We start from the raw sequence: 14,135 nt of genomic DNA on the forward strand, positions 1-14,135 counted from the left end.
TTCAGTTGCAGGTTTTAATGCGGCAATGTGCGGCTCTGCGGTTTTCAATGGCTGAGTTACAGTGATGATTCCGTATCAGGACAGTGGCGATTTCTCCGCTCATGGTAAAGGGATCTGGCCAGTTTCACTGCAGCATGATTTAGGGCACAGAGTGGCAGAACAGCAAGGCCCCTGTGAAGTTCATCACCACAGCTCTTACTTGGCCCTACGCAGTGGAGCCTGAGTCAGCAGTCCTCTTTGGTCGCCTAAGGCCTGCGGACTGGTAGTCCATCCCTGCATACCTTGATGACTGACTTGGAATTTTCTACCATGAAATTCAAAACCTGCTTAGGATGGACTGAATTCCAAAAAGGGTAGGGATGGAATTGTAACGTAATGTTCTTGTATGTTCCAGTATTCTAGCCAGCCCTACAGCTAAGGGGTGTGTCGGCCTCTTTTATTCTGTAAAAATAGGCAAATACTCCCAAAAATAAAATGGGCAGTAAATATACTGCCAACAAAAAAATAGAAAACAGATTCATATAACTTTGTGCCCCTGTTTTCACTTGCCAGCACCATGGATATGTTTGGATCAGTAGTGCACGTACTACCACAGGATTAAACTATTATAACTGCTTTTTCAAAAGAAGTAAACCTGTATCTTTTAATGTGCATGAAAAACGATGTGCAAAGAAATAATTATTACAAAAACACATCTGTTTTCCATTTAAAACATGTTTACACGCTTATAAAAAATACTCCATTTAGGAATTGGACATACATTTTTACTCCCTAAAAAAAATAATTTTACTCCCAACTTTAAAAAATAGCAAGTAACATACTACTACCACCAAATCTTATCTGGAGCACTTGTTCTAGCCCTTGCTAGGGCTTGTAAGAATATCTCTAACTCCACTCCCACACCCATTTTCGCCACCTTATGGTGTATGTTTCTGTGTCTAACTGTGTTGAATTCTGAAGTGGTAGGTAACCCATTTTGGTGTTACCAAACCGCATGTAAATGTGTTTAATCTGTTCACGCAAGGGAACTTTTATTGGCAAGGAAGCAGTTGGACGAGGACCATTTGGCATGCAGATTTTGTCAGAACCCCTTGGAGACAGAATTACTAAAGCATTTGCTGACAACCTGCGCTGACTGGTCCGACCATCGAACTTTGTTTCTAGGCCCCACAATTGCTACAGCTACAACGCTAGACGCGAATGAGTGGTGGTTAAAATTTGTAATGTGGGAAAGCCATAGGCTGATTTTTGCTCTTGTTAAATTTCTCTGTGGAATTCCTCTCGGTGTTTAAATAGTATATTTTTGTACTTGCCTATGTGGAACTTTGTTCCTTTATAGCTGTTGCTCTTGTTAACTGTACTTAACACCAAATTGACATCCTGATTCCAAGCCTGACTGGGTGTGAAGCACCTTTTGGGTTGTTTCTCAGAACCCCTCATTGTAGCAGTTTTTGAAAATCACTGTAAACAAATGACCCCCAAAAGGAAAATCACACTGCCCCATTAAAATGTTGGGCTTATCACAGAGACTACACAGACTGACACAAATTGGGGAAAGAGTAATATCAATCTGCAGTTTGATCTCCCAATGGTTTGTGATTGAAGACAAATAACTTCTACTTTCTATGTCCCTGCAGTTCACCCTTTTAGAGAATCCAGAATTGTACGTACGGCTTGGTTGTTTAAAAATGTCCACCAGCCGAGAAATGTGGTGACAAGTGCTTTTCTTTTTTCAGGGCTAAGAAACTCGTAGATTACTCGCAGTTTGACAATGATGGTAAGTTGGTTATTTTAATTAAGTGCTAACAGCATCTGAACGCTTGCCTTTAATTATATTTGCATGTACAAAACAGAAAGCATTTTTTAATTGCTTTTACTGACCTGTATGCTGGGCATTTGATTGTAAAAGCAAATATGGGTTACAAACCAGGAGTTCCGCTAAAACAGAATACAGTTAGTCTGAGAAAGAAACCACCCAAAGGTACATGAAGTTTTCCATGACTCACTTTAAGGGACTTTGGTGGGGTCATGTTTACGTCATATATTTACCCTTAGGACGTCCTGAGTTGAAAGTGTGTTCAAAACAATTCATGTGAGCCAAGGGACACCTGATTATATTATCTCAGCAAGTACATTTTTAAAATTACCAGACTGCATGGTCGGACTGGGCCATAAAATTGTCTCGGGTATCAATTAAAAAGTGGCCCACAGTTACAAATGGATATTAATTCTTTGTGTGACATTGTTTGAATAATACCCAAGGGGGAGTTTCTTGATAAAATGTGATGCAAATTGTGCATTTTAAATCATATTTACCCAGCAACACTGGTCAATTAGCCGCATAGGGAAGTAACTCCTCAAACTGGCCAACATTGGACAAAAAACTGGCCCACACCAGCTTTTTGCATTTTTGTTTGCCATGGGCCTATTGCCCTATAGGCCAGTCCGAGCCTGCCAAACCGTATTCAATATATGATGATACCATTAGAATAAAGTAATAGCTCAACTAGAGCAGCTATAGTCAGGGGCATTAGAATAAAATCAGTGGAAAGATGCCTTGGAAAATGTATCTGACTGCTGAAGGTTCAGAATGATTGTGGGTTTGTAGTGCTTTCATGGAAAAGGACTGTGCCTGGTCTGGTTGTGGTCGCTGGAGGCAGGTGGGGAAGCTCCGTCTGAAGAAAGAGGCCCTTGGACCTCGTTTGAAAGCACTGAATAGGGTTCTGGTGGTGACTGGTACTGAAGACTGAGATGGAAATTTTAAGGATTGGTTGACTGGTTCCTTCGCTATTTGGCTTTGTGCTGGAGGCTTGTTGCCAATTCTTCTTGTGAATAACCACATGGTATCTGATGTGTGGAGGGCTTAGTCCACTTAAGTTAAAGATGCCATTTAAGTACGAACAAGATGCGCTAGGATTTTCACACATCTTAAATATTTTGCTGTGATTTCCATGAGATGTGGACATCGTTCGGAGCCCTCTAACTCTAGTATCGGAGAAGAGCTCACCTGACTGCAAGGAGCAAAGTTTTGCCTCCTGGGGAGGTGAGCATGACAATGCATAGCCATATCTTTGACACACGCACCCCCTCCCACTATAGGAATAGGGTATGGCGGCATGTCCTCCCCACCAAAGTTTTAAAGAAGTGCTCTGGGTACAGCCATTCCGTATTCCATGAACCTGACAAAACTGCCACCAACCAGAAGGAGGTTCCTTGAAGTAATACAGACCCGCATACTCGCCTGGGGTAAATATGGGATACACAGGAGGAACCCTTGCCATTGATCCTACTATCCCCGTGGATATAAATTCAGCATTGGTCTTAATGAGATCTTGGTAATTGCCGCTTTCTAGGAAAATTTCACTCGGTTTCAGCAAGTCAGAAATATAAAAAGAAAAATGTGGGGAAGGTTCTGCATGGCATCAGCTTAGAAATACTTGGCTTTTCAATTGTAACTAAAATGTTAGTTAAAAAGTAAGCATAAATTCATACACGGGTTGCCCCACACTACAGTGATAATCCCTCCTACACAGTGGGGATATAATATCTATTTAATCAAAAAAAGGAAGGGACATGTCCATATTACTTAAAACACAATATGTTACCCACAACAATCTGAAACCTACTTACATAGCCCATTAACCAATTCAAGGTTATGTTAAGTTTAATGAATGACATGTATTCAATATTTAAAATATCATATTTAATTCATTTGCTAAACAGCACAAGTATCAAAAAACATTTTCGTAAAAAAATGCATTATATCACATAAAAAATATACAATTTAATAAAAGTGGTGATAACAGCACATATTCAAGTTCAAACAACTACTAGAACATTCTCAACAGTAGCTAATTCAACTGTTCTTCTTTCCTACTGTGCGTAACAACGTAGCCCGACTTATATAAGTTTCTGTCCTGGATGTTGCTATTAACTGGACATTCTTCAGGGGCAGAAAATTGTCTTGTGCTTCTTGTAGACTTCTCTCTATGATTCCAGTTTCTAGAATTGGGGGTACATATAATACAAAAACATATTACTAAATTGACAAAGTAGGTTATTTTACTTAGCCTAGCTCGTCCTAATCGCCATTAGGATGCATCAAGTATATATTTAATCAAATACTGGTGCTTAAAACTTGTATCCATTTAATGTTGTACAAATTTAAAAGACAATCACAATTTTGTCCTTCACTGTTCACAGTGTCAGAGAGAGATATCTAGCACCTATCCCACCATGTTCTCATCAAATCATGCTTCCCGATGAATGGTATACTCATCGAGTACACACATCTATTCTGAACCCTAACTAAAGTCCTCACACAATCTAATAGAGTATGGCCTCGCCTCCATTCCAAAACTGATTTTTCTCTCTGTTGGGCAAAGTTCCAGGGTTTTTCTCAAACCCAATTTAGATAAACAGTTCTGTTTAAAAAAAACAATCAGATAAGACACTCTGTGAGTTCCTGAATGTACAAAAGGTAGACCACACAGTAATAGACAGGAAGGAAGGTTCATACCTTTGAGACCCTCAATTTAGGATATTACAAATTTGTGAGGTCTGGAAACATATCCAACACTTCCTGGGCCAAAATTCTATTTTGCTTTGTAGCATTCCATGGGAAACGAACGTCTTCCCTAGAGTGTAACAAACACAAAGCCTCACTTTAGTAAGACATTTCAACAGAAATGTACTTTTCAATCAAGAATTACCAAGCATAAGTACCCCTGCTTACCTTTACAGTAGCTCAAATCGAATTCCATCAACAGCGTATAGTTATTTTACCGCTAACCTGCTCGAAAAAGCGAGCCTCTCCATTTATATTGCGCGCTACATTTGTGCGCACATTGATGACGTCATCACGTCTAAACATGACGCGATGACGTCATACATTCCGCGCCACGCCATGCCGTCGCCACAACAAACGTGGTTACCAAGGCAAGATGCTTCTACTGTCAAATAGGATTTTCCTTCTAAGAGCTCACGACAGGATATGATGTGGGTAGGGTATTTTGTATTACTCTGTGGAAATAACTAAATGTTTCTCCAGTATGGTGCGGGTGGCCCGCATATGATAACACTTTATGAACCCATGTTTACTGTATGATTAAATCCTAGTGTTGGATCTTTTGTATCATTATACTGTGCCTCTTATGAAATCTGGCATATTCTATCAGCAGAGATATCTTTAAACTTGAGACAGTCTCTGGGTAGGTAGAAACCAGCTGTGCGGCCTTAGCATTTGTATAGAAAAGGTATTTTTGGATGTTTTCTTTCTTTTTTCCTTCTTCCCTTCTTTTAAAAAATATATGGTTTGTGCCCAATTGAGGGGCGTGCAGCCATGTTTATTGACATTTTCGTGGATTGCCTTGGTAACCACGTTTGTTGTGGCGACGGCATGGCGCGGAATGTATGACGTCATCGCGTCACGTTTCGACGTGATGACGTCATCAATGTGCGCACAAATGTAGCGCGCAATATAAATGGAGAGGCTCGCTTTTTCGAGCAGGTTAGCGGTAAAATAACTATACGCTGTTGATGGAATTCGATTTGAGCTACTGTAAAGGTAAGCAGGGGTACTTATGCTTGCTAATTCTTGATTGAAAAGTACATTTCTGTTGAAATGTCTTACTAAAGTGAGGCTTTGTGTTTGTTACACTCTAGGGAAGACGTTTGTTTCCCATGGAATGCTACAAAGCAAAATAGAATTTTGGCCCAGGAAGTGTTGGATATGTTTCCAGACCTCACAAATTTATAATATCCTAAATTGAGGGTCTCAAAGGTATGAACCTTCCTTCCTGTCTATTACTGTGTGGTCTACCTTTTGTACATTCAGGAACTCACAGAGTGTCTTATCTGATTGTTTTTTTAAACAGAACTGTTTATCTAAATTGGGTTTGAGAAAAACCCTGGAACTTTGCCCAACAGAGAGAAAAATCAGTTTTGGAATGGAGGCGAGGCCATACTCTATTAGATTGTGTGAGGACTTTAGTTAGGGTTCAGAATAGATGTGTGTACTCGATGAGTATACCATTCATCGGGAAGCATGATTTGATGAGAACATGGTGGGATAGGTGCTAGATATCTCTCTCTAACACTGTGAACAGTGAAGGACAAAATTGTGATTGTCTTTTAAATTTGTACAACATTAAATGGATACAAGTTTTAAGCACCAGTATTTGATTAAATATATACTTGATGCATCCTAATGGCGATTAGGACGAGCTAGGCTAAGTAAAATAACCTACTTTGTCAATTTAGTAATATGTTTTTGTATTATATGTACCCCCAATTCTAGAAACTGGAATCATAGAGGGAAGTCTACAAGAAGCACAAGACAATTTTCTGCCCCTGAAGAATGTCCAGTTAATAGCAACATCCAGGACAGAAACTTATATAAGTCGGGCTACGTTGTTACGCACAGTAGGAAAGAAGAACAGTTGAATTAGCTACTGTTGAGAATGTTCTAGTAGTTGTTTGAACTTGAATATGTGCTGTGTTATCACCACTTTTATTAAATTGTATATTTTTTATGTGATATAATGCATTTTTTTACGAAAATGTTTTTTGATACTTGTGCTGTTTAGCAAATGAATTAAATATGATATTTTAAATATTGAATACATGTCATTCATTAAACTTAACATAACCTTGAATTGGTTAATGGGCTATGTAAGTAGGTTTCAGATTGTTGTGGGTAACATATTGTGTTTTAAGTAATATGGACATGTCCCTTCCTTTTTTTGATTAAATAGTTAAAAAGTAAGCAGCATGTACATCTTTTAAGATCAGGTTCCATATATTCTGGCCGTTCGAAGACTGTTAAACTCTGCATGCTGTGTACTGCCTTCATGCTGGAATTAGACCTTGTTCTTCTGCTGGGAAGTGTCTGTACTTGTTAAGACATTACAAGTAGGCATGCTTTTCTGGCAGTATAACCTGGCTTCCTCTGTGCAGCTTGTACTGGGATCTATGTAAACTACTGATGTCTCTCCTTTTAAATTCCCATTTTATTGTTCAGATGAAGATTTTACATTTGCGACTGCACCTCCAAGCAAAAAACCAAGAACGAAAGATGTCCAACCAAAGAAGGAGAAAAAAGAGAAGCAACCTAAAAAGAAAGCTGTAAATGAAAGGTGAGCTCCGTGACTAGGAATTGGCTGCAAAACTTGGGGAAACTATTGTTTCGTTTTGTGTTATGTAAGCTACCATCATTTGGGCCTTATTGATCATTTTCCTCTGTTAGATTTGTAACGGTTATGAGCAATTTCATGAGATTATGCCACTTAGGACTTTGTTGCACAGCTGTGTATTTGCTTTGTAGCATACACCTAAAGGAGGGGTAAAAATATCAAGTTGCAAGCTACCAGTCAGGAGTTAAGTCACTTGCGCCCCTCCACCCAACTTCTCCACATAGAGACAGCCCAACATTTCTTACTCGCCAAAAGTAAAGCATCACTGGCCAATGGTTAGCGCAGAATGCAGATTTTGAAGCCTGCCTAAACCCCATGAGGCCCCTTTTTGGTGGAATTCCCTGTTAAAATAATTGTCTAACAACACGTACATAAATGCACGGTCACAAAGTGTCCATGGATCAAGAAGCAGACCTACACAGATATACCGTTAATACTTGTTTGTTAAGGCCTTCTTTTTAAGGAATCATTTTATAACTGCATGTTGAAAGGATAACACAAACAACTACGCTATTCCCTTTTTAATTCTCCAATGTTCTGGTAGGACTGTCCCTCGGTTTCCCCCATGATGTCTGGGTGGGAGTGGCCTATAACGGTGCCAACAGATTTGTACTCTGAGTAAAAGCTGAAAATAATAATCAAACCAAATATAAAGTATTTCACATAGTTTCCCAATTCTGAATTTCTTTTCTCCTTGAAGCTGGGCACTATAGGCCACAGTAGAAGGGAATCTGTTGCACAGAAGTCTCCTTTAACACAGATAACTGTCAGAATAGCAAATTCATTGTCAAGCTTGATTCATGTCTCTCCAACTACTTTTCTCAAAGTCCTTGGGTCTGTTGTTCCGGGCACTTAGGGTTCAAAGTCTCAAAATATGTTTTTTGTTGGTCTGTGATCTCATTGACTTTGTCTTGAGTGGAGATATCTAGTTATCTCGTCTACGTGGGTCGGTCACTGTTGGGCTTGACCAGGAGGCGGGTCTGAGCTGTCATCGTAACAGTGACCAAGCGTTTGCTAGACAAGAGAGAACCAGTTAGGCTTCGCTGGTCGCTCCCATTTCCTGATGCCTTCCTTGTCCTGGTCTATTTCCACCAGCCAAGCCTTCCTTTCATCCTTTCAGCCATGCTGCATGCTCACACCTTGATGTAACCCCTCCTGGGCCACCTTACCAGCTGGGAACTTCGGTTGGTCTTCCTTGATGCTTTGCCATATGTTGGTCCTCCCCCGAATCATGCAGAGCTTCCTTGCCTTTGCCTTTTACCCAACTGCCTCCAGTTCTTTCCACTCCATCCTGCCATCTCCACCTGTTGTCTTGACACCTCCACTTATCTTATGTGCGCCTCCTCCTCTGTCCTTTTCAATTCCTCAACCCTCCTTTGTTTTTATCTTGTCTCCTCTTCAATTATTATCACCACCATTGCCTATACTTGTCTAACCCCCTTCACCCTCTTCTCAGTTCTTTTCACCACCTCCTCCTCAGTTATCACCACACCCCTGTCAGAAAAGATTTCTCTTTACTGCACCTTTCCTTCCATTACTATGAACCCCCAAACGTTTTGCTTTTATTTGTGATCCTGACCTGTACATTATACAGTGCAGTGAAGCCTTAAGCTTCACTACACTGTCCTTTGTTTATCTGTTATGGGGAAACTGACATGTTCTTCAGGCTGTCGGTACTGGAAAACATTGTTTCCCTTAGTCTTGCGACATTGCTACTACTTTTAGTAACCTAACACTTGTGGTACCTTTTTATCTTTGTACAATGCATCTTAAAATGCAGTACACTTTTTGTTTTACCCTAGACTAATACTCAAAGGATTTTTGGTTACTCTGTGTGCTAAATGGACAAGCTGGTGCCAGCAGCTTGTCCAGACTTTATTCCATTTTTTTGGTGCTTTTCGTTTTAGCCTTACTGCGTTTGGCTAGTAACTGTGGCTAGGGTCCAAACATGGCCGTGCCACATGGTTTCTTGCTTGTCCTTTGGCCATCTTGTTCTTTAGCCTTCTTCCTGGCCTGTGAGGCCAGGAAAATTCTTAAATGGACTTTCAGTGCCTGGGAAAGCAGAGGCTTTTGGCGGGCTACTGGAAGGCTGTGTGTGTGTTTGCTGGCAGGATGTGGGCTGGGACTGTCTGGTCTCAATCCACAAACTGGTTTCAGTGTGTCTTAGTGGTATGCATGATCGTTCCCGCCAATGGTCCTGATTGGGACTCTGCTGGGGTGTGCGTGCGGCTAGTCATGCTAGTGGGAGTTTCGGCTCTTATCTGGCTTTTAGGATAAGAGGACCCCTGCACCCATTCTTCAGAGATCCTGGAGTAACCTGAATGAACCAAGACTCCTGTCCAGCTGTGAGACATGTGAGGAGACCAGAGAACCGACTGAAGGAGGCCTGTGACCAACCTCTGCTGCTGTCCTGGGGGAGCCCTGTCTTATTTGTGATCTTCTGCAGTCCTGTGAAGGAGCTGTGACCCTTGGAGTGGAGGGAACATCCATTCCTGATGTTTGCTCGGTATCCTGTGAAGAAGAGCCTTCGGAAGGTTTCGGGACCGTCCTGTCAGTGACTCGCTCTGAGTTTGGGCTACCTAGCTGTTGCCGTTCTGACTTGAGGGATCCTCAGTGTGTCTTACAAGACTCACCTCAGCGAAATTTCGGAGTCCTACCGTCAAGGGGACCCGAGATAGAAGGGAAAGTCAGACTGCGACAAGTTCAGACCCTTTGTGTCGCTGTGCTGCGGTGACCACCGTCCGAAACAGCTTACCTGCCTCGAGTCCAGTTCTGAGAGGGGTCCTGCATCGTGTTTTTCTGCATTCTTCACTCGAGAGCCCTTGCATCAGCAAAAGACTCAAACCAGAGATCAGCTCAAACTAGCAACCCCTGCGAATCAAGGACTGAGGCTGACAGCGGGAAAATCAACCTCGGATCTTCTTCGATTGACCTGCCAAGTCCTGGGAAGAATTGGAGTACAGGGGGTAAGTTACAGTGGGTCTTACCTGCCCCTAAACTCCCTTTAAAAGTTTTCCTAACTTTTACAAAACCTTTACTATACTTTGTTTTTACCATAGCTTGCTTGCGCAAGCATTCAGAAAGTTGGGGACTCTTCTGTTAGTTAGAATACACTGTGCTCTAACCCTTGGAACTGTTCACTGGACCCCAGAGACCCTACCTTAATTTTTTCTTGCATCACAATCTGTGTCGGAACTTTCGTGAACTTTAGGGCAGAAGGCCCCAGATAACTTGGGGAAGGACCTTCTGAAGTTACTGTTAACTCTTTGTGGGCTTGTAGTGCATTACCCAATATGCACTTTCTTTTACAGGGTTTTGATGTGTGTTATGCCCTACTTCAGTCACTGTATATATGTAATCTATTTTCTGATGTTTGTTAATCTGCTTAGAATCACATGCTGTGCATAGTCCGACATCCAGTGGTCACTGCGGAATGCTTTTACGGTAAGTAATGCATTGTCATTAGTGTTGTGTGATACTTCTACCTGTTAGTAGTCATTTTTCAGTGTTGTTGGCCATAAATAAATAACTATTTTTATACATACTGTCTAAGTGTAATTTGTGATTCCCATTGTGTGTACTCATTGTGGACCCTTTACCAGCTCACCACCTCTTGAGACTTAGCCTAGACCCTTGTCACTGCTACCTGGAACTGGTTTGGCTACACCTCCCCAGAGTTGTACCCGTCACAATATAGGTTGGCCTTCTATACATCTGTCCACCAGGCCAGAGGTTAGAAAATCAGTCCTAACAACCCCCACCTCTCAGCTCCTCTCCACATCCACAGTGCCTTTCTGTAACCTCGGATCCTTTTCTAGATACTCTGTTCCTCTGTCGTCCTGTTCCTCCCCGGCACCTCCCCCACCTCCTCCACTCTCCTGCTTTGTGCCTCTTCTCAGCCTCTCCAGTCTACTGTCTCCAACTTCCTCCAATTGCCCACACAAAATGCTTCTCCCTCACATCTTTTATACTCTCATGGTCTTGTTTATTGAGAGGCTAATACGGGTATAACTGTCATGGCCGCATGGCAAGGACCACAAGTTCCATCACATAAAGGGTCCAGTTGGACCCAGTCCTGGCGCCTTTGGCGCCAGAGAAAGTGTGCTCTGCACACTTTTATTCTGGTGCACGTCCTATTTCCTCCCATGCAGGGCCTCCACGTGCATCCAGGTCGGGCGTGGCCATAAGAATACATTGGGCTGCATATGCAGCATCTTCTGGGAGTGGCAGGGTGGGGCCACAAGGCGGAGCAAAGAGGCGTGGCTGGGACCAGGCTATTTAAGCCTGCCCCGCCAGCATGCAAGCGCTTCGCGTTAGTCTGCTTATAGCAGCATAACGCTCACTGCCGCCTGAAGCGCATCTTACCATATGCCAGCAATAACTATCGCCTGCAGCGCATCTTACGTGATTCCAGCAGCAACCGCAGTCGGAGCACATCCTTACCTGATTCCAGCAGCCACCACAGTCAGAGTGCATCTTTACCTTATCCCAGCTTCCAACACTTACTCTGGAGCCCATCTTCGGTCAGCATCCTCGCGGATCCAGGCATCCATCACCCGCCGGAAGATCTTCGGATAGCAGCAGTCCGTCTGACTTTGCCAGGCCATCCCTGCAAGAGAAAAGGACAAACAAGGTTAGAAAAAACATAGACATTACGCTAAGGTTGCGCGCAACACAATCCTTGCGCTTGACCTTAGAACCAAACGTACCACCTATTGGGACATCGTAAACTCCCTTGTCCTCCATTGGGGCTCGCTTTTTGCACCGCAATTCTGTTAGGCCTCACATCACTGATTGGGGAGAAGGAAAGACATTACAAGGGATACGGACAATAATCACGGAAAAAAGACATTACAAAAGAATACAGACAATAATCATTATCGAAGCACACTTACCTTTGAAGTGGTTCAGCCACAGCCCGTCTGGGCTGCCACGCACATGGACCAGTGAAGAAACGAGGTCTATTTAAGGCGCCCCTGCAGTGAGAAGCAGGACAGAGAGCTCACCATCATAAATGAACAGGTGAGACTATATGGGTAGGCGCATGCTCACCACAATCTGGGAAGAAGGGTTCGAGGGAGACCACAGCCATATCACAGCATTCTCACGGCCTCTCGTATTCTCGCAGGGGCAGTACCAGCGCAGTCCACAACACAGGAGCTGGGGAAGAAGCCTGACCCAGGGGAGCCAGTTCCAGGGAGGGCTTCAACCGTGCCCCAACGTTCACGCAGAGACCAGGTGAGCACAACAGAACGCAAAGCCTATCCGAATCTCTGCCTGGGTGTTATGGAAACCTCGGAAACTGACCAGTTGGCCCAACTACTGGGGGAACTACGGGCCGAAGTTCATGCCTCCAGACAAGAAACCAATGCCTTAAGAAGGCACCTTATTGTAGCTCGAGAACGAACGGATGACTTGGCAAGACAGATGCTTCAGACCTACGCAGGTAGGTTCCACTACCTGCAATTGCATAGCCTCCTATGCCGCAGCCATCGCCACCAATTCAAGTGGTGCTTCCAGGTGCAGTGCCACTGGCCCCGCCCGAACGCTTTACCAGCGATCTCAATAAGTATGCTATATTTATGAACCAATGTTGCCTTCACTTTCTGTGCTGGCCTGGGGCTTTGCCTAACGATAGCACAAGAGTCGCCTTTGTTCTTTCATAGTTATGAGGCAGCGCAGCGGACTGGTCGATACCATTAGTAAACCAGGATGATCCTCTACTCCGAAACTTTGGGGAATTCCAACGGGAGATGGTATAATGGTTTGCTAGACACATCCAAGGACAAGCCCTGGATAACAAACTATTGTCACTCAGGCAGGGAAACCAAGATCGGCTGACCTATATCACTACCTTTAATCATCTCATAGCACAGACAAATTGGCCAGAAGAGAAGAGGACCACACTCTTATCGGGGATTGCGTGGAGAACTAAAGGATGTTCTAGCCCAAGTGGTCAACCCACCTGAAGGTTGTGCAGAGTACATCAATCTGACGGTGCAGCTTGACCACAGGTTGCAGAATCGAAAAATAGGTTGCACAAGAACTGAAGGCAGGTCGGCCTAGATGTGACCTCGGGACAGTCAAATTAAAACCCACGAACCAACCGAGCATGTGCAGATCGGGGGTTTACGGGCTCCTATCTCCAAGGCAGAGAGAAAAGAGGAGACAACACCAACTCTGTTTATACTGCGGAAGAGCAGGACATTTTCTCCGGGAATGCCCGGTAAAACCCCCTAATAGGATAGTTGGTGCAACGGACAATGGCAATGAAGAAAAGGAACAAAACCCGGAAAACTCCAACACCCGACAAGCGTAAGTGTCCACTTGTCAAGCGAAAAGAAGGAATTTTTACTAGCCTCACATCTGGTCATCCCGGTACTTTTGGTCAACCACCAACAACTGTCAAAGGTACATGCTTTAGAGGCATATATTGATAGCGGAGTGGTGGGAAATTATATTGATCAAGATCTGGCTGCACGAATAGGCCTTCCTCTCCAGCAAAAGCTAAAATCGGAAAACGTCACAGCAGTGGATGCTTCTCAGTTGCTCTCAGATTCGGTTCGTACAGTGATGTTTGGTTAACCAACCCTCTCCTCACCTGAATCAGTATGGAAGGTGGATGATTCATCTGTGTCGGTGCCCCAAGAGTCGTCTGATAAGATCCCTTTTCTTCCCGGTCTCCAGGTATCGCTGGGTTTCGTCTTGTATGTCCTTTCTCTCTGTTTGGGATGATGGGCATGAGCTCCACCGGAGGCCACTTTGCCAGTAATGCTGTTTGCCTGGCAGTGGGGACCCCAGGGAGCCCAACCCGGACCAGGGAAAAGCTTTGCCGAATAACCCTGGCAGATTGTGTAGAGATGTTCCGGACTAGGACTTCTGATACCAGAATGCAATGCGTTGCAGGAGAAGATGCAGTGGTTCCAAGAGGAAATCCAGGTA

At 43.5% G+C, this 14,135-nt stretch overlaps 1 protein-coding gene across 1 annotated transcript in view; it reads left to right on the plus strand.

Moving 5' to 3' along the window:
* RAD51AP1 (RAD51 associated protein 1) overlaps window positions 1-14,135 on the plus strand; it is a 411,208-nt gene that overhangs the window by 71,814 nt on the left and 325,259 nt on the right. The window contains exons 2-3 of the mRNA XM_069628320.1: window positions 1,737-1,777; window positions 7,022-7,136. Of these exons, the coding sequence (XP_069484421.1) occupies window positions 1,737-1,777; window positions 7,022-7,136 (156 nt within the window). The remainder of the gene's footprint in view (window positions 1-1,736; window positions 1,778-7,021; window positions 7,137-14,135) is intronic.

This window comes from Ambystoma mexicanum, chromosome 12, assembly GCF_040938575.1.
Source record: "Ambystoma mexicanum isolate Mex_15411 chromosome 12, UKY_AmexF1_1, whole genome shotgun sequence".
Classification (NCBI taxonomy): Eukaryota; Metazoa; Chordata; class Amphibia; order Caudata; family Ambystomatidae; genus Ambystoma; species Ambystoma mexicanum.